This window comes from Nyctereutes procyonoides, unplaced genomic scaffold (genome assembly GCF_905146905.1).
Source record: "Nyctereutes procyonoides isolate TBG_1078 unplaced genomic scaffold, NYPRO_anot_genome, whole genome shotgun sequence".
Taxonomy (NCBI): domain Eukaryota; kingdom Metazoa; phylum Chordata; class Mammalia; order Carnivora; family Canidae; genus Nyctereutes; species Nyctereutes procyonoides.
The window spans coordinates 2,690,637-2,712,497 of NW_026575156.1; the positions used below are offsets into that span (position 1 = coordinate 2,690,637).

The 21,861-nt window shown below is 33.7% G+C and overlaps 1 protein-coding gene across 2 annotated transcripts in view; it reads left to right on the forward strand.

Annotated features, from left to right (window-relative positions):
- Positions 1–21,861, forward strand: part of NCAM2 (neural cell adhesion molecule 2) — a 520,048-nt gene that overhangs the window by 450,671 nt on the left and 47,516 nt on the right. For both annotated transcript variants that reach the window (XM_055313808.1, XM_055313809.1), the window contains exons 13-14: positions 11,470–11,589; positions 15,399–15,520. In XM_055313808.1, the coding sequence (XP_055169783.1) occupies positions 11,470–11,589; positions 15,399–15,520 (242 nt within the window). The remainder of the gene's footprint in view (positions 1–11,469; positions 11,590–15,398; positions 15,521–21,861) is intronic.

A 21,861-nucleotide genomic window follows, 5' to 3' on the forward strand; every position in this document is an offset into this window, starting at 1 on the left:
TAAATTATTTCTCTCTTCATTTCTGTCAGTATTTGCTTCACATGTATCTTGATTATCTGTTAATAAACATGTATATTTTTATAATTGTTATATTTTCTTGCTGTGTTGAAACTTCCATTAATATATAATTTCCTTTTTGTCTTCTGTGACACTTTTTGATTTAAAGTCTGTTTTCTCTGATATTAGTATAACCAGCCCTGCTTTCTTATGGTTATTATTTACATGGATAAACTTTTCCATCCTTTCACTTTCAGTCAGTTAGTACTTTAGGATCTAAAGTAAATCTCCTATAGATTCTAGTCATTCTGCCAATTTCTGTCTTTTGATTGGAGAGTTTAATCCATTTACATTTAAAGTAATTATCAATAAGGGGGAACTTATGTCATTTTGCTGTTTGTTTTCTTTATGTCTTACAGCTTCTTGGTCCTTTGTTTTCCACCTTGCTGTCTTCTTTTGTATTTAGTCAATTTTTTGTGGTGAAATGTTTAAATTCTGATCTCGTCTACTTTTGTGTTTATCCTCTAGCTATTTTCTTTGTGATTACCATGGGAACTTCCTTTAACATCCTAAAGTTATAATGCTTTAATTTGAATATATACTAGCTCTACTTCAGTAATATACAAAAAGTCTACTCTTTTATAGCTATAAGAATGGAGACATCCTTTTTGGTTGTTGATATCAAAAAATTACATCTTTATGCATTGTGTGCCAAAAAATTACATCTTTATGCATTGTGTGCCCAAGAACATGAATCAGTAATTATTTTAAATGTGTTAATATTTTAAATTATATACAAAAACAAAATTTGGAGTTACAAACAAAGTTACAATAATATCAGCTTTTAGAATACTTAAAAAAATATAATCTCTTTAATCACTTAGAAAACCACCAGTGCAGTTATTAATCATTGTTCTAACAGTACCAGCTTTTGTGATTAACTCTGTATTTGCCTTCATTTTTATAAGACTGTGAATTATTGTCTTGTGTCCTTTTCTTTTACTCTGCAAGACTCCCTCAAGCTTTTTTGCAGACTAAGCCTAGCAGTAACAAAGCAACTCAGCTTTTGTCTATCCAGAATGTCTGTTTATCCCTCATTTTTGATGAACAATTCTGTCAAATATAGCACAGTTTTCTTTTTTAGCACTTGAATAAACCATCTCTCTGCCTTTTGGCCTTCACAGTTTCTGATGAGAAATCTGCTAAGAATGTTATTAAGGATGACTTATATATAATGAGTGACTTCTTTCTTGCTGCTTCCAAGATTCTCTCTTGGTCTTCAGCTTTTAAAATTTTGATGAAAATGTGGCTTAATATGGGCCTCTTTGAGTTCATTTACTCTGAAATTCATTGAACTTCTTGGATATTTACATTCATGGCTGAGGTTTTCAGATATTATTTCTCCAAATATTCTCTGTTTCTTTCTTGCTTTTTTTCTTGTGGGACTCCCACAGTACGATTATTTTTGCCCCCTTGATCATGTCTCACTGGTCCCTTAGGCTCTGTTCATTTTTCTCAAATCTTTTTTTCTTTCTGTTCCTTAGAGTCAAGATTTTTTATCATTTATTTTCAGGTTCATTGGTTCTTTCTATAGCTCACTCAGATATACCTGTGAAACCTTCTAACAAATTTCTCACTTTAGTTATTGTACTTTTAAGCTCCACAATTTCTTACTGATTTCTTTTTAGATTTTCTGCCTTTATTTTGGTCATAGATTGTTTTTTGTTGTTTTCTTTGTTTTCTTTGTTCACATCTTCCTTTAGTTCTTTACTTAGAACTAAAGATGGTTGTTCTAAAAACCCTTTTCTGGTATATCCACTATGATATATTTTTCAGGAAAAGTTTATGTTGATTAAATTTTTTTCCTTAAATGGGCCATGATTCCTGTTTCTTTGTTTGCCTTGTGAAACTTGTGTTAAAAACTGGACATTTGAATTTAATAATATGAAAACTCTGGGAATCATATCTCCCCCTTCCCCAGCATTAACTCTTGGTATTCCTGTTTATTATTTTTAAAAAATATTGTTGTTGTAGGCTCTATCTGTGCCAAGGATCAGACTGTCGTGTAAATGTAAGGTCTCCTTAGGGCACCAGTTCCTTTAATACCTGGGAAGTCACTTTGGCCAGAAGAGATGGGGCATGCAACAGTGAAGGGGTGTGCAACAACAATGGCTGCCCCCCTCCTTGTCCGCATTTCTGTGATGAAAAGCAGCAATCAAAATCAGAGTCAGATCCCTGGTATTTAGAGGAGAGTGCCCTTTTTTACCCAGCCTGACTCTCACATGCTGTGTGCAAGCCACTCTAGAAACATGTGTGCAGCTGCCTTCTATTTGGCTGGGATGGGAATGGGTAGCTGCTACTGTGCTAACAGGTGAAATTGAGCAAAATTTACCAAATTGGCATCCATATCTTCCCTAGAATTTGCATGCTTTTAATAGACTCTAAGTTTCCAAAATATTTACATCAGACAGATTCTGCCAGTACAGTTGCTGTTTAGGTGGGGAGACAAGATTCCTGGTGCTTCCCCCTTCACTATCTTCCTAGAATCCTCCCTTTCCATTTATAATTCTTCACATTCATTGACAATTTAATTATAGACATTTGTTCTTTTAGCTTTAAAATTCAAGATTCAGATGATTTTTTAAACACTTTCATGAGAGGTTCCAGTGGAATTGTTCAGATGATCATCTTCAGTTTCTATGAAGTATTCATAAAAAATGAATTATGTACATGAATATTTAGCCATAGAATTGTCTGGCTCAAAATATAAATTCTCCAAAAATCACTTTAAAATGCTCTAAGTCAAATAATTTGATAGCTTTATAAATATATATATAGAAATATATTTTCATAAAATACTCCAAATATTTACAGATAATTTTTTGACAGAAGTTGTTAAAGGATATGATATTTATAAAATATGAATGGCAAGCATTCATATTAACTTACTTGAAATGCTTAAGGTTTGCTGGAAAATGAAATACATACATGTTAAAAAGGAACATAATACATGATCCAAAGTATCTAGATAAAGTAAAATGTTTCTATGTTCTGAAATTCATTAAAAAATAGCGAGCACTTGATTAGAACTAATGGAGATGTCTGGGTTAACTATAGAAAAGCATGGTTTCTTTATTTTTTATTTTTTTTAAAGATTTATTTATTTATGATAGACACAGATAAGAGAGAGAGAGGCAGAGACACAGGCAGAGGGAGAAGCAGGCTCCATCCCGGGAGCCCGATGCCGGACTGGATCCCGGGACTCCAGGATCGCGCCCTGGGCCAAAGGCAGGCGCCGAACCGCTGAGCCACCCAGGGATCCCCAGCATGGTTTCTTTAGATGAAATTTCAAGTACTGTTACGAATTTTAAAAATACTATATAACTTCCTTGGAAATAGAGAAAGAAGAGTTTTTTAGAAGAAACTAGAGAGAAAACTGCCCAAGTAGCACTTGGTTCTGATAAATGATAAATGGTAGAGCAAAACCAGTTCATCCCTCATTATTTGGAAAAGTGGCTAGGAATATATGGGCTTTAGTGGGATATATGAAATAATCTATTTGATTTAGTTTAAAAATAAATAAGACAGAGTAAATTGGACAAAATGCCCATAAGCAGACCCAGCTGGTAAAAGCCTCTTTCCAGTGACAGGGCTCAGAATCTGAACTCAAGGATCCGATAGTCTGATCTAACTTTGCTTTGTATCTCTCATCATTGCATTTTGGCTTTTATTATAATATGCTCCTGTCAACTAAAGGAGAAAATCACTGAGTTGTGTTTATTTTATGGTGCTCAGAATTTATGAGGATCATCAGCATGCATTTACATTGTTCTTTCTGATAACAATCCAGAAATGCGTGAGTATTCTAAGAGATTGTGTTCTCTGATAGCTTAAATTAAATTTAAAAGGCATATACATTATTGCCATTTTTGTTAGTTTATCATTTTTAGTTTTATATGTAATTAGTGTCTTTGGGAAAATGGAACACATTTTCCTACATTTAGGTTTATGAGGATTTTTTTCAACTCCTTTTTTACAAAGGATTTTCTGTACTCTAGTTTTAAAGGCCAGGATTAGGTTGGGAAAGGATGTAAAGTTTTAACTCTAAAACAGAATCTTTTTTAAATCTAAGCGTTGCTACTTAGTGGCTGGTTGATCTTTCTGAGCTTCCATTTATTTATCGAATGCTGAATACAACCAAACTATACTAGTCGAAGTGTGAAATGAATAGCACCAAATGGAATTTGAACAGTGGATTCCCCCCCCCCCCGCAACAAGAAGTTTTTCTTGGGGAAATAAAATGTACTTTAGTGTTCAGCAGTGTAAGAGTAGAGTCAATAAGTGATAAAGGATATCAGCTATAGATTTAGCAGTGCCCTCTTTGGGTCAGTTTCTTGTAAAGTGATGTTTTCTTTGGGATATTTTTTTAAATATGCCATATCAATTCAAAAACTATTTTTTTATTTATAAATTAATTTTTATTGGTGTTCAATTTACCAACATACAGAATAACACCCAGTGTTCATCCCGTCAAGTGCCCCTCAGTGCCCATCACCCATTCACCCCCACCCCCCGCCCTCCTCCCCTTCCACCACCCCTAGTTCATTTCCCAGAGTTAGGAGTCTTTATGTTCTGTCTCCCTTTCTGATATTTCCACACATTTCTATTTAATTCTTGCTTTGCATTCAAAATGTGAAGCCTCTATAAGGGGTGGAGACTCTCCCTGTATATATATAAACAGCTCACCAGATTCTTACAATAAAATGCTTCCAACAATTACACAGCCAACTACAAAAGTAGGGAGCATAATCAATGAGAAAAAATATATATGTTGTTAGGAGATTAAATACCTGAAATGTAGCTTAAAGTTTCTATAGGCACGGTGGAGGGCGGGGGCAGAGGAGGGCATTTAATTACCAAAGCTTAATTTATGCTGACAGCCTCTGCCAAACAAACAAACAAAACTATGGCAACAAAAAGTTTGTAGCATTAAAAGTTTTGTGGACACAGACATTTTAAGAAATTAGCCTATTTATAAATGAAAAGTAATACTCTGATTACTTTTAATCATCAGGAGATTTCATGAATATTTTACAAAAACCTATTGTTTAGACTATAGAAAGAGATGTTTGGTAATTATAGATCTATCATATTTTACATACCAAGTGGGTCCTGAAAACAAGTATCATTTGAACTTTTGAATAGTAAATTCAATGAATAAATTTTGTGTGCTAAGAAATATATTTGAAGTGAGAAGAGTATGAATTGTTTGTGAAAAAAATATTCTTTGATGAAACCATCCTGTTTTGAAATCAAAATTTTTATCTAGAGTATACTTCAAAGGGAAGCCATTTGTTTTCAAGAGACAGTATGTATTTCTTATGTAAAATCCCATGTCAGTTAAAACTGACTTGTTAAATTGTTTTTTTTATGCATAGTTTATACTCATGATGGAAGAGAACATAAAGTGGTACAATAAAGAAAAAATTATGAATATCCTAAGTGATGACCTGTGGTCTTAAAATAGTGCCGTCAACATACTGTTTTGAGTAAAAGTCACAGACAAACCACATAATTATTTGATTAATTATTCCTTCTGCTTTTCATCAGTACGTATCAATATGAATTATGTATTACACAGAATCTAATCATAATAAATGTTATACATCTTAAAGTATATATCTGTGCAAGTTATATATTATGATTCATAGAAATTTTTAGGCACTTTTGAAAAGATGAGATATTCTTTTGCAACTAATGGAATCTTGAAACACAATGTGATTTGTACAAAAATGCATATTTTACTTTTCAAAAGTAAATGAAAATCTAACTGAACTGAGAAGGTTGCTTACATAAACTTCTTAAAACTTTGCACTGTTAATGGAATAATTCCACAAGTCATTTATATGTATGTAGAGAATAACTGGAGTAAAAGTATTTAAATAAATTCTACATTATGGATAAATACACTTTTATTTAAACCTATTGCAAACTCCTGCAGAAGACAGTATGGTAATTCTCTCTCTCTCTCTCTCTCTCTCTCTCTCTCTATCTCTCAAAGAAAAAGAAAAAAAGAAATGAAAGTTTTTTTTGTTTTATTTTCATTGTGTAGAGAACAAAAGCTGAATCTTAGGTGAGAAACTTCAGGAAATTTTATTATATTTTCAGATTTATCTGAGGAGATAAGCAGCAAGTGCAATTTTGAATGCTGAGTCCCATCTTAGCTAAGCTTTATGATTTCTCATAGCTGTCTGACATGCCTCACAGTTCCTGACAACATAAATAAGTGGCATTTCAGGTGGGTAATACAGCACTTCTCCATCCAGGGAGTCTTTATCTGCTAATATTGACTAGTTGGAAAACCCAATGGAGAGGCCTGAGGTTTTAAGAGAGCCAAAAGAGCATAGCTAAATTTAATCTCACTTTACAACTTTACTCAACCTAATTAGTTTGCAAATATGTAATTTATTTTGCTCTGAGGGTTATAAGGATTCTGCTTCTCTTGACAGTTGAAGGGATGGGATTTATAATACCTAATTTGGACAAACAAAAACTTACTTTATTCAACTCCCTTTAATGAACTCTGATTCCCTCCTTAAAGGGAAAATGAAACCAGATTTTTCTCTCTAGCAATACTATTTCCATACTTACAAAAGTAACGTAAAAAAAAGTTTCTGTTTTCCGTCATTTGCTAGTTTAAATGTCATTATTTTATGCATTTTAATATTTGATGCACCTTTGCATTTGCAGCCAGGTGACAAATGGTTTTTTATGAAACTCAATTGTATTAAACCAGGCAGAAACATTAAATTAATGAGGAAAACAAGAACCTTTATAGAACCAATACCTATTGCCATGTCACAGAAAAATTCATGGTGGTTTATAATTTTCAGAAGAATTGCATTGTGATTTCCAAACCATGCTGACTGAATGTAACTATAAAAATACCTTAATTTGTGCCATTTTTCCTTAGAGAACTTGTAGTAGTTTGTAACCTAGATCTACTTTCACCTAATTTCTGAGTTCAAATTTCTAACAAATTATAGGGAAAGAACCCATCCCACACCTCAGTTTGTGGTTCTTTTGTTGTATTGTATGGGCACATTTGGGGAAAGCAAGTCTTCTATTAACTAACTTCATAATTTGAGGTATGAGTCTATTATAGAGTACACAGCTTTTCGTTTTTCAAGTGGTAGTTTGCTTTCAATCTCTACCTTGGGTATTCAGAAACCCCGTGTTTGGTAATATGCCAGGAAATTGTGGATGACAATGTATATATCCTCTCATTTAAGAAAGGCAAGTCAAATTACAGATCCGGGCTTTACCTCCCCTGAACCTTTTCCTTTACCTCTCTTTGAATTAGTCCCAGTTTAAGAAGTTCTTTCTATTTCAACACAATAATCTTCATGTTCGCACAATGTTAATAAGCCTCATAATAAGTGTTATTGTACCGAAACCCTTACAGTCAGAACTCAAAAACCGACTTCTTCTTGTATATAAACTTCGTAAAACTTGCTTCAATAGGTTTACTTCCATGCTTCTCCCCTATAATTTTGAAGGCCCTCCATCAGGCCCCCTCATCCACTTTACCTATGAGTGTTGTATAGCTCAGCACTGTAATAACAGTTCAGCCAACATTTAAGCTCTTTGCTCTTCTCCTCCGTGCACCGCTCTTAGACACCAGAGGGGGGGAGTCTAACATGGAGAACAGAAGAATATGAGGAGACTTGATTTCAAAATAATTATAATGTAATTAGAGAAATGAGTTTCCCCTGGGCAGAGACAGAGGGACACTCAAAGCTCCTCACAAGCCCTGTGAAATGGTAAAAGAGGAAGAATGCTGACCAGTTAAGCCAGAAAGAGCTTTCACTAGAAACATTCAGATAATTCAAGTAAATGCGGGAGGTATTTGGGAAGGGAGAGGGGGTTGATGTTTTCATTGTTTAATCTAAAAACCTCATTTCCCCCTCATTGCATAAGCTCTGATACATTTAATTTACATTTAATTTACAATTAAAATTGTATGATTTCAGTTCTAGTGTTTTACTTGCTGAGTTGTATGAAGACAACTAAACATACACATTAGGGATTGTTCTCACCTACATTGCTGAGTTACAGAGTATCAATGTTCTTAAAATGATGATAGCAGTTGCATCTTTACATCATAGAAATATGGACAGGCATAGCACAGAGCAAAGTGGTCTGCAACAGGAAGACATCTATAGCAATTTCTCCAATATCCTTATGTAGCATACTGCCTAAATAGATATCTATGCAAATGTTAATATTTATCAATAAGTGTATAAATACAGAGTATTTTGCCATTAAATGGAGGCAAAGATGAACAACTTCTGGATGATCCATTATTTTGCATCATGAGCAACATAGATCATCAGTGCATGGTGATGATTATTTTACAGAGCACAAACTATTTTATCTGAATATTCTTACAATTTATTTTTGTACTTTTGTTTCTATGACACTTAATAAAACTGTCTTTATTGATGAGGTGGGAGACTAACTCAGCCATGAGACTTGGTGGAATCTCAGTGTGTGGTAGAATAAGGCTCAGAACCAAATGACTTCTTTCATGATTTTAAAGCATGCATCACAACAGTGTCTTGCAAGAGTTTGTGTAGTCAAACTAACACCTGTACGAGTCTTCTATGTCCCTATGCTACATTAAGTCATTCTCCAGTAGGGTAAAGGAAATGGCAATCAAACACTCAAACACTGACTGCTCCATGACAACACATTCACATTGAACATTGACTAGTCTGTGACAGTATTGGTTGTCCAAAGGCATTTTTTTTATTTTTATTTTATTTTTTTTTAATGAATCCAACTTAGTTTCATTTTTTTTGTTGTTTTTTTATGATAGTCACAGAGAGAGAGAGAGAGAGAGAGAGAGAGAGAGAGAGGCAGAGACATAGGCAGAGAGAAGCAGGCTCCATGCACCAGGAGCCCGATGTGGGATTTGATCCCGGGTCTCCAGGATCGCGCCCTGGGCCAAAGGCAGGCACCAAACTGCTGCGCCACCCAGGGATCCCCTCCAAAGGCATTTTTATTACAAGCCCTGACGAACAAATATGTTCGTCGTTATAAAGCTTTGAAAATCTCTGCAGAACAGTAAGCCTATTTCATATTGGCTTTAAATTTGTTATAGTTATTTACTGGGAAAATTGGTAAGATATGATGACTTTTAAACTCTTGAATTCCTTGTTATACTAACATTGAATGGAAGCTTTCTTTCAAGAACAGTAGGATTCCAACTTCTCAGCATGTTAGCTTTCTAACTTTTCATTTGATTTCCTCCTCCCTTTCCATAATCTGCATGATCTAATTCACTAACCTCTCAATTGTAGCTATTTATTTTTCTTGGACTGATTTATATATTCATTGATTTCAGGTCACCAACCAACTGGATTTGGGTTTCTTGAAAAAGCTCACAGGTTGTTAGCTTGTCAGCAACAGTTGGATTCAAGATACAATAAACAGTTGTATTCCCATTTATCCTTATGGCTTATAATAAGTCAGATATCCCTTCCCATCAGTTCTTTCCCACATGACCTCCTGTAACTTTGACACCAAGTATTATAATCTGAGGTTTTGACAAAGCAGTGGAAACTCCAAAACAAGATCAGTTTTTGTTTTTGTTTTTTTACTTATAAATTTATTTTTTTATTGGTGTTCAATTTGCCAACATATAGAATAACACCCAGTGCTCATCCCATCAAGTGCCCACCTCAGTGCCTGTCACCCAGTCACCCCCACCCCCCCACCTCCCCTTCCACCACCCCTAGTTCATTTCCCAGAATTAGGAGTCTTTCATGTTCTATCTCCCTTTCTGATATTTCCCACTCATTTTTTCTCCTTTCCCCTTTATTCCCTTTCAATATTTTTTATATTCCCCAAATGAATGAGACCATATAATGTTTGTCCTTCTACGATTGACTTCTTTCACTCAGCATAATACCCTCCAGTTCCATCCACGTTGAAGCAAATGGTGGGTATTTGTCATTTCTAATGGCTGAGTAGATCAGTTTTATTACGAGGTAGAGAAACCGAGAAATACGAATGTCAATTTTACCAATTGGAAATATATCCTTTCTGCTGGTTTTAGAACATCTGTCCTGTATTAAATAAGGTCTGGTTGATGTCTTTTTCTTTTTTGCCATTAAGAATTATCTGTCACATATGATAGAATATATCAGATACATATTATATATATATAATTTTTATATATTTTAATTCTGCATTTTAAACAAAAAATATCTTTACTGTGCATTCAGCAACTTTTTTCTTTTCTGTAGTTTAATAAGTGATTCAGTGAGATTAAATAATTATAATAAAAAAGCTAAAGAGATGTCATGATAATGAATATTAGGGAAAAAAGGAAACAAAAGGAAATATCAAAACAAATTCATTAAGTATATTCATAAAATGTGGAATGAAATATATCATCTAAAATCTATAATTAGTTTTCAGAAATATGTTAATAAATAATATATATCAGCTTCACTCATGGTTGATATAAAGCAGTATTTCTACAGATATGTTCCTGGTTATCTATGATTTAAGCTTTTTTTACGATTCATTATATCTTCTATTATGAATTGGTCATTTTACTTAGAGTTATTGTATAAGCCAGATATAATTTCTTTGTGATTGTTTTTGAAGGCATTGCTACTTCCACTGGTAAATTTTTGCACTACTTAGAAAAAGCAGTAGGACAGCTATGAAATTTTGTTGGCTTCCTCAGAGGAATTTGTAAGGATATATTTTAAAGCTGCAATTGTACCCAGAATTCTTTGGCAAATGGAAGAGGTTGGCATGACCCAGGAAACATTTTTAATAACTTTTTTGGATTCTCTCTTATTGGTGTCATGTTGAATCCAGGTCTAATAAAGTATAGAATTAAGAAATTCAGAGAGAAAATACAAGAGGTGACAACTTTCAAAATAGCATTAAAAATAATTTGACTTGATTTGATTTGAGATTTTCAAATAAATGATCTACGTTGGTTGTAGAGTCAGTTTTGTGACACTTTTCTGACATGAGTTTAACACCTTATACCGGAGGCCAGAATTCTGTGTACTTAATTCTACATCTTATGAATTCCCATAGAAATAATCATTTTAAAGTAGATAGAATATTTGGAAAGCAAACAGTAAGGATGTTTTGCTTAGCTCACTTTTATTTCTTGAATACATTGTGAATGTAAGAATCATAAAAGAAGCTACTGATTTTCTTCTTTGGAAGTTACTGCATAGAATTAGAAAGCTAAATGAAATAGAAGTGAAAGGAGAGTGTTCACAAATCATTCTTTTTTTATATATATTTCCTATTTTTTCAGGTATTTTCTGGAAAGATTTACAGTGAAATTGTTTACTTAGCTTTGTAATAGATCGATTTGTTTACTTATTAAAATATATTAACCATACACACATATATATTTTTTTCTTCTTCTAGCAATGGTTGTTTTGAGCAACCTAGAACCAAATACAACTTATGAAATCAGGGTTGCAGCAGTAAATGGAAAAGGGCAAGGAGACTACAGTAAAATAGAAATCTTCCAGACATTACCAGTTCGTAAGTAGTTATCTCTGTTTTGCTCTCTTTCACTATTCTCTTCACTAGCAAATTGAAGGGATCTTGAAATGCAGAGAAGTGTTTCAACGCTTTGGGGAAGTGAATTATGTCTTTGGTGAAGTAGTTTCTGAACATGGTGGCATCTGAGATTTATAAAAATAACTTTGCTCTGGAACAAGGCAAAAAGGAAAAGGTGCACTATGATACAGTAAAACTGCCCTCAGGAAATTTTCCTCATCAGGAAGGTATCCTATTCATTTATAGCCTGATTAATTGGATTATATTGCTCAGACCATAGTCTGTGAGAAAGTAAAAATAGTGACTTTGTAATATGTCCAATATTCCATTCTTTTGATGAGACATGACTACTGCCTTTATCCCCCATAAAGGGCCCATTTAGGCTCTAAGTGTGAGAAAATGACACCACTGAATTAATCCATTATCATGGTGACTGCAGAAGATTAACTATTGTAGCCTTGTCCCCGCTACTATCCTTTTAGAGGATATTGTAAATCAATTGAGTTATATAATGCAAAGATAAATTTGAAAAGACCTCTGTTTCCTTTATGCTGAATAAATTATTTGAAAATGTGAGAAATTTGTCTGTGACCCAACAAATGCTATTGCAAAATTTGTGTATCACCCTGCTTCTTATATACACCTAATATGACAAAATGGCCACGATAAATCATCTTACTCTAATTTGTGACCCACTCTTGGTTTTCATAAAATCTGTCAGATGTCTCATTTTTTCCATTTCCAATGCCTATGTCTTTTTCAGTCCCTCCCTATTTTCTCTCCAGGATGACTGCTGGTACATCTTGACTCACAACCGTACTTTCAGACTAAAATAATTCTAGAGCAACTTTACACAGATTTAAGCAAATCTGTCCCTTCTTTACTTAGAATCCTCAACATCAGCTTTCACCTTCACACCTTCTGTGCACACACACATTTGCCTGCCTTTCCTCCTCTTACCCCTTCCTCAGTGGCCATAGTGCTCTGGGCATCATAGGTGAAAATCAGGTTTGATCCATCTGTATTCCCTTTCCAATGTGCTGTGCATTCTGTCTTAATTCCTCTCTCCTGGTCACTGCACATCAGCCTCCAAACAGGGACCAGTAAGACCCTGACTAACCACTCCAACTTCTCAACTTCTCCTCCTTCAACTCAGCATGATTCCCTTCCTTCGTACCTAGAACACCTTCCTAGGTGTTTCTAACATAAAACCCCTCTCCTTTACTATTTTTTCATCTTTCCTTTTTTAAATTCTAATGCTTCTGGGATGCCTGGGTGGCTAAGCGGCTGAGCCTCACCTTAGGCTCAGGAAGTGATCCCAAAGTCCCGGGATTGAGTCCCATATCCAGCTCCCTGCATAGGGAGCCTGCTTCTCCCCCTGCCTGTGTCTCTGCTTCTCTCTCTGTGTGTCTTTCATGAATAAATAAATAAATAAATAAATAGTCTTAAAAAATCTTTTTAAATAAAATAAATTCTAACACTTTTAATTTCTTAGTGTACTGACTGCAGTTGACTTGCAGACTTCTGTCCTAGACATTCAGACTTTAAGGGCCAGGTCTTAGTGTTTTGAATAGTAAATATATATTTTAGTTGCTTCGAAAGATTTTTTTTAATTTACTTATTTGAGAGAGAGAGAGAATCCAAGTGTATGGTGGAGCAGGAGGAGAGGAAGTAGGAAAGCAAACTCTATGCTGAGCATGGAGTCCATGACAGGCTCCATCCCACCACCCTGAGATCATGACCTGAGCCAAAACTGAGATTCAGATGCTTAACTGACTGAGCCACCCAGATGCCCAGTAGCTGCTTCTCAAGACTTTTTGGAAGTTTAAATAAGGTGGTATATGCCAAGTACTTAATATGACATAACTATCCATTATTACTTCTCTATTACTATTTATATTATTACTCTTGCATAAACATTCCATTAAACTGCTAATGGAAACCTTATTTTGATCAACTCCTTTTTGATAGCACTAACATTTGTTTGGAACTTTGTTTTCTTCTCAAAGAAATAACAACTGTAATGGAATCACAATTTTAGAATATTGTAAAGGTTAAATGTAGACATAAATATTTTAAATATATATATTAAAACATTTGTGACTGAAAATACAGTTCCTACTGTATAATTATTGTCTCAAAATGCTATTGTCAAAATAATATGATTACAGTATTATTAAATGAATTCATGCTATACAGCATACATTCTAAAATTTAATTTATAAATTATACTAAACTGAATATAAAATTCATTTACAATACTTAAATTTTCCATAATCTCTTAAGTCTTTTAAAGAAATTATTGTACCAGTTTTTACAGACATTTTAATTCACTTATTGAAAATATGTTACATTGAATACGGATTATATCATAATATCTGAACACTAATTAATTTTAGCAAAATCACTCCAAAATACCTCTATTTACTTTGTTTCTATATGGCTCTAGTATGCTAAGCTGCTTTATTTTTTATTTGCACATCAACATATCCTACTGGCATATTTCTTTAATGATATGCCTTTTCTCAAATAAACTTCTCACTTCATAGGTTTATAAACACCATATTAAGAAAAGATAACCTGCTGAGAAAAAAAAAAAAAACAGATTCCCCCAAGTTTGGAGACATAAAATCCTCTTCAACTCTATTCTGCTTACTTTGTCTTGACATTCCTCTGAGTAGACCCATAGTACCAGTTTCTGGAACCTTGCAAACTAAAGCATGTCCTCAGAAAGTTCCTTAGTATTGCTATATTCCTCTCTATATGAATTGGAAGAATTAAAGGTAGAGAATGCCAGCACATGCCAAAGGACATCACATAAGTGACACACAGCAAATAGTTCCCATTCCAAGTTGCTAAGCAGTGATGGTATCTTTCACATAGAAAACTCTTACAGTCCACTAGATCCCTGTTCAGGTTAAACATATAAGCATCTTTGTTATAAGACCACCTCCATGGGAAGAAAAACATCAAAGGCAAGTATGTTCATGATGTCAAAAGGAAAAAAAAAACATATATTGGAACACATGTCTATCAATTGGATACAACAAAATTTCTGTAATTCAAATCTACATCTAGTTAAAAAATACTCAGTATGGAGTGCCTGGATGGCTCAGTTGGTTAAGCGTCCAACTCGTGGTTTCAGCTCAGGTCATGATCTCAGAGTAAAGAGATCGAGCCCCATATCAGGTTTCATGCTCAGCATGGATTCTGCTCGAGATTTTGTCTTTCCATCTCCCTCTGCTCCTACTCCTTCTCACATGTTCTCTCTTCCCCTCTCTCTTTTTTCCTCTCTCTCTCCCTAAAAATAAATAGATAAATCTTAAGAAAATACTCATTAAAGCAATATGTAATTGCTAAGCCATTATCTTTCTTGGTAAGTATGTATTCTATATAGTTTGATAACTTAATATGTTTGTATTAATACGCATGTACACAATGTAAACCAAAATTACATTGTTAAACATGATTGCACACTATTAATAACACAAGAAAAAATTACATTTGTATAATGCAGTACTATTCCCAGAACATTTGCATATCAATTTGAATAATATTTTGATTCTCAGGTTTCACAATTTTGTCATGACACTTTTAGATTTATCTAGATTTATGAATGTTGCTGTTTCTTGAATGGGGAGAAAGGACCAGAGATTTTATCACACCAAAGGGTAAATTCAGGATCACATCATGTTTTTTTATTACATGACATTGTTCTCTTTATTAGAATGCAGTTTCTCCAGGTATCTGAGGTGTGTGTAAACATCAAGAATGTTGTTTTGCTTATTAAGGTGAACCAAGTCCTCCATCCATACATGGGCAGCCAAGCAGTGGGAAGAGCTTTAAACTCAGTATCACCAAGCAGGATGATGGAGGAGCCCCTATTTTGGAATACATTGTGAAGTATAGAAGTGTAAGTACCTTTTTATTATAATCTTTGTACAGTGTTTCCAAATTGCATTTAATTTGCATTAAATTCATAGGCATATTAGGTGTCGATGTATATTAAATAGTAATGATCAACAGTTCTCATAGAAATTCAACTGCTAATTGTCCATTGCTGAAATTCATCATTATAAATTGTGAAATACTTGTCTTTTGAGTCTGTGTGAAAAATCATTATAAATTGTGAAATACTTGTCTTTCGCATCCGTGTGAAAAATCTAAGCATTAATCATGCAAATCATGCCATGTATTCAACTTGTGCTTTCTAAACTTCACATTTCAGAAATGAAGTAACATTTCCTTGTTTTTCTGACAAGTTTAACAGGACATTTCACCTTCCATTCTGCTTGATGTTAGTAGCTTCAAGCTAAGCCCCTCTTCTCAATTTAGTTATTGTATCAAAAATGTTTTATTTTTATTTTTATGAATTATTAAATTATTAGTACCTTAACTTTATTAGGTATGTGATATTAATAATTTCATTAAAAAATTATTCTCATCCACATTTAACAAAGAATGGCCACATTGAACTTGTGGAAGAAGGATTAGTTTCTTTTAAGTTTAATTAGCACTAGCTAATATGGAATTTTGGACAGCTAAGAACTCCTTTGGAACTTATACATGTAGGGGTGAAGGACATCTGCTTGTAGAGTGATGAAGAAAGTGACCCAGTGGATTTTGCCTTTGGCTGAAAATTATGTCAAGAGCCACTAAAAGTGACTTCTCTTAACTTTGTAATAAGTGCCATCGAATATTTGTGTCTACTGTGGAATATGTTAAAAGTGAAATGCAATTTTAAATTAAATTTTATAATGTTTATTTATTAACATTTATGATTATCTGTGTCATACAGTGTCAATTTTAAGTTTACATTTGCTGGACACCTCATAATACTTTCTAAGTTTATTATATTTTAGCAAATATATATTTTAGCAAATTATACCAAGTAATTGCTCCTTAATAGTCTATAAATGATTTTCAGCTGTTTCCCACAAATTCATAATTTTGTAAGTTGTAGTATTTTTTAATTCAAACATCTAAGTTTTAAAGTTTAGTAAAAAAAAGAGTTTTATTTAGAAGTTTGATATTGAATAGCATACTTAAAATTATTAATTTTAGACATCAGTCTTTTAAATTTAAAATAAATATCCCCTTCCGGGACCCTTTTTGTTGCAGGTTTCATGCTGGGAATGATGAGCAGCTGTGGGTATTTTGTGGCTAATTGTCTATGAAGGTTTCATGCCTCTACCCCAAAATGGCTCTGAATGGCTCACCAGTCTTTCTATGAATTTGATGGTTTCATGCTACTCAAGCCAGGTTTCATGGCCATTCTTATTTGACCATCTGGAAACTCTCTGGAAGGGAAAGAGTCCTAAGGGTCATAGGCCTGAACAGAATCATGAATTAAACGGGGAGAACAGACCTCAATGCAGATTGTGGCCTACCATTGGACAGAATTTTTGGCACAAAATACAGGTGGATGATAGGAATTCATAGGCAACTCCAATAAAATCCCATTTTTAAACTGAGCTACAATGAGGAGTTATAAAAATACATCTAAAAATTTGCTATGAATGTAATTTGTACCTAAAATTAAAAGTGATGTTTGACTTATCCTTTCTAAAGAGTTTGATACTGGAATTAATACCAGTGCTATGTTGAATTCAACCAGAATCATTTATTTCAACTGATGATAGCAAGTATTTATTATTTCCTATTGTATCTTTTCTTCATATACTAGTGGCTTTTATTAATGCAGCATTATATTTTAGGAATGTATGACTTTTTCATCTTATAAAATCAGGCACCCGTAATATTTTTCTTCATGTCTTTCATCTTTAGCATGTTGGCTTTTATCTTCATGTAGATTATCTTGTGTTTTAAGACAGTGGATTCACATCCACATTCCAAATGTAGAGAAGGTAAAAAGCACAAAAGAATAATAGGCTATTTTTGTCTTTATTTTCTAGCAATACAGTACAAATTTTCCAAAAACTCCACTGAGCAAAATTAAAATTATGTCCCATTAGACAAATAGTTCTCAAGACTGTCACTAAATAAAAAATGGTTAGTTGGGAGTTAGGTCAACTAAATAATAGGGTCTGGGGTCTGCCACAAATTGTTAAAATAATTATCTTTATTGTCACAACAACTGTCTTAGTCCACTAGCGCTACCATAACAAAATACCATAGTTGTCATAAGCAACAGAAATCTGCTGTCTCACAGTTCTGGAGGTTAGAATTCCAAGATCGAGGTGCCAGCAGATTTGGTTTCTTCTGAGGCCTCCCTTTTTGCCTTCTTCCTGTCATGACCTTTTGTTTGTATACATACATCCCTGACCGCTCTTCATCTTCTTATAAAAATATCAGTCATAAGTGTTCCATCCAAATAACCTCCTTACAGACATATATCCTAATAAAGTCACATTGGAATTTAGGGATTTAATATATGAATGGGGGAGGGACACAATTCAGTCCATAACAAGTTATCAGTTATGCATGAATCCTGTGTATCTGAAAGGACTCACTATTGGCATTTTAAATATAATAGTGAGCCCTCCAGAAATCTACCCCCTATTACAGAATGTTTAGTATCCCTGCCCTCACTCACTATATTACCAGTTGTGTCCTTGATCATTATTGAACCCAAAAATGTCCCCTAGAGTAGCACTGCATCTGTTTAGAACCAATTATATTCACAAAATGGGGGGAAAATGGCATTTTAGATATTCAAGGGGAAATTATAAATATTATAATAATTTATTTTATTTTATTATCTATTTCTAGTATTTATTAATTTAATTAATAATGCAAGTCATTTAAAATGCTGCCAAATTAATTTTTATTTCTTTAACATGGATTAAAATTAATGTCTTATGCAAAGTTTTGTGTGAAACATATATGGATGCAAGTAAGTTAAAGTGTTAAGTATAATAGATTCAAAAACATGGAATAATTCAAATTTCCATAAAGATGATGTAAATATTTTTTACATAATTGTAACTTTCATTCTTTTTCCCTTCTCTTTCCCTTCTCTTCTCTATTTTATTTTTTTTAATTTTTATTTATTTATGATAGTCACACACAGAGAGAGAGAGAGAGAGAGAGAGAGAGAGGCAGAGACACAGGCAGAGGGAGAAGCAGGCCCCATGCACTGGGAGCCCGATGTGGGATTCGATCCCAGATCTCCAGGATCGCTCCCTGGACCAAAGGCAGGCGCCAAACCGCTGTGCCACCCAGGGATCCCCAAAACTTTATAATCTAAACATTAGTTTTGCAGCAGTAAGTGTTGAATTGAAATCCGCTTACAGAGATTGTATCGACCCCTCGACCACTCTCCCATCTCACTTCAAATGACCAGCTCTGTACATCCAAAATACAGCCATTCTGACCCACTTTATCTTTACCATATCATTTATGGTATGTCTTCTACTTAAACACATCAACATTATGTCCATATTTCTGTTTATTTTTCTTTTCCTTCCTTCTCTGCCTCCTTCATCCTACAAACATCATGCTCTGCAGGTCTAATTGGGAAATTCTATGATTCAATGTAAGTTCTATTAATGTGGTCAAACAGTAGCAGATCTTGGGAAGGAATAACTTTCTCCACATATTCTTTCTCAATTGATTACTTCTTCACATTTAAAAATTTGCATTTTAAGATTTGGTAGCTAGATATTCATGGCAGCATTTGCCTTGATATTTGCACTTGTATAGAAATAGTAACTATTTCAAAAACGTTTTTAATCATCTCTTCTCTTTGTATGATTCCAAGCCCCTTCATCTATTAGTTTCTCAAACTGGATGAATTCCACAGTGGAGTAAACTACAACTGAAAAACTTGAAAAATTATTTAGCTATATGCAATGTATTTTTTAATTGTATGACCTCCATGGAAGGAAGTAGAGGAATTCAGAAAGTAAACATCATAAGGATTTTAATCTTGATTGCCTCTTTGACCCTATCTTTCAATTTCTCCATGTGCATGGGACTGTATATTTAGGAACACATAGGAACACATCTAGGAACAACAAAACTAAGCTAATATATTCCTAATGTGACTGTTGACTGCTAGCAGACATTGAATCTAAGTATGAAACCTGCATTTCACCAGAATGAGGATAAGACAAATCATATCCTAATATAGAGAATGTGTAACTCAATATAGACCAGGAGCAACATACTATTCCATGTTATCTTATAGTAGATAGAGCACATGACTTCATTCAGTTACACATTAAGAAGACAGAATTTATGAGATCAGAACTAGAGTAGTAAAATAATTAGATGTCTCTATGGATTCTTTGTGAAAATTAATGTCTGTAACAGTAAGTCAGTAGGATTAAACCATGTATTTGGAGAATAGACAAGCTTATTAATTTCAAAATGTATATGGAAAAATGAAAGAAATTATTTTATGAACAGAATATTTTACATCTACTTTGTGTTGTAGAGTCAATATAAGTGCATATAATTTAATAAATAGCTTTTTACATGCTTCCATGAGTTTTTCACTGTTTTCTCCCAGATTTGATGATAGCTGTGGGATCATAACTATCACTTAGTGTTGGCACATTAAATAAGTTTCCTGAGCTGAGAAGGACTAAAAAAATTAGTTGCTTAAAATCAATTGTGAAGAAGGTACTTTAGGGACTAGCAACAGTGCTCTAGCATACGTTTCTGAGTCTTAATTGACCTTCTTAAGCTACTTGGAGTCTCTGGAAGGTGTATCTCAATTGCCGTAGGAAAAGAAAATTTTTAAAAGGATATTAAAATGATACCTACATAAAATTGAGTTCTTGTTGAGATAACTTATTTTCTAATTAATTATTAATGATAATAACCTATTTTCTGATTTTCTTATATTTAGGTGGGTATACTGAAATTTATTTAAAGCCATCAGTATAATTTTGAAGCATTTTCAAGTAATAACTATGGCCATTAAACAATCCTAAGCTTTTTGATAATTTTCCTTTGCACCTAGTGAAGAGGATAAGTTTTATTCATTCTCGTATTGATATCTTCAAAAAGACTTTGTTGTCTGAATGAATAAAGCTATCAAAGAATCAATGAATGAATCAGTCTGTGTTGAATAATTGTAAGTAATTATATAATTAGATTAACAAATATAAGAAATAATGCAAGAGGAAAAAACACTTGCATTGGGTGAATTTTTATGGGTTTCGAGAAAACAAAGCGATTAATAGGAAAAATTATATTTTAGTTTTCCCTAAAGAGATATGTGAGTGATGGAGACTAGGAGTAGGTTAAGTAGGATCCAGTTTACAACATTTTATCAAGCTTCAGGAAATGGAATAAAGGCAATTTGAATCAGTTGTGACAATAGAAAAAAAGAAATTAGAATTTGCATCAACTGTGCTGATTCAGTTAGAAAGAAAGTAGAATTTGAAACTTTACTAAAATCCTCCAAATCTTATACCTTTTCCAATCACAATTGTGTCTGTGTTTGTGTGTATTTGTGTGTGTGTGCATGCATGCATGGTGTGTTTCTGTATGTTTCTGTATGTAATTGCTAAATTATCTCTCCTATAATCAGAGTAATAAATGGAGCTGTAGAGAATTCTGGGATGATTCTTACAAAAGATCATACAAATAGTGAGTAGCTGAATCATGCTACCAGGTAATCCAGGAAGCAGAAACTGCCTTTCGTGGAAACACAAAATCTTAAAGTTTAACACATGGGAGGAATGTCTGGGTGGCTCAGCGGTTGAGCATCTGCCTTCCATTCAAGTCATGATCCCGGAGTCCTGAGATTGAGTACCACATCAGGCTCCCCATAGGGACCCTTCTCTGTCTCTCTCTGTCTCTCTGTCTCTCTGTCTCTCTGTCTCTCTCTCTCTCTCTCATGTGCATGCAAGCACTCTCTCTCTCTCTCTCTCTCTCTCTCTCTCTCTCTCTCTGTGTCTCATGAATAAATAAAATCTTAAAAACAAAGAAAAACAAAGCATAACACATGAGATTCACAAGAACCTTAAAATTCATCTAATTAGTACAAGCACATTGCCTCTCCTGTCCTCTGTTGATCCTACTTTCATTTAAGATGATATTGACCATATATTCTCTGACACTTGCAAAAGGATTAGTGAATTACTTCTTATAAATAAATGCAGTCAGCAAGTCCTCTGCAAATAAAACCAACACACCCTTCATCTCCTCTCAGCTTTCCTCCCTAGACAGATGATAGCAAATATTTCCCCATATGCTGATATTATGATTTCAAAATAACTATTAAGGAGAAATCTTAATTGTCATTTGGCCCTGCTGTCTATTTTCTGAGAAAAAGGA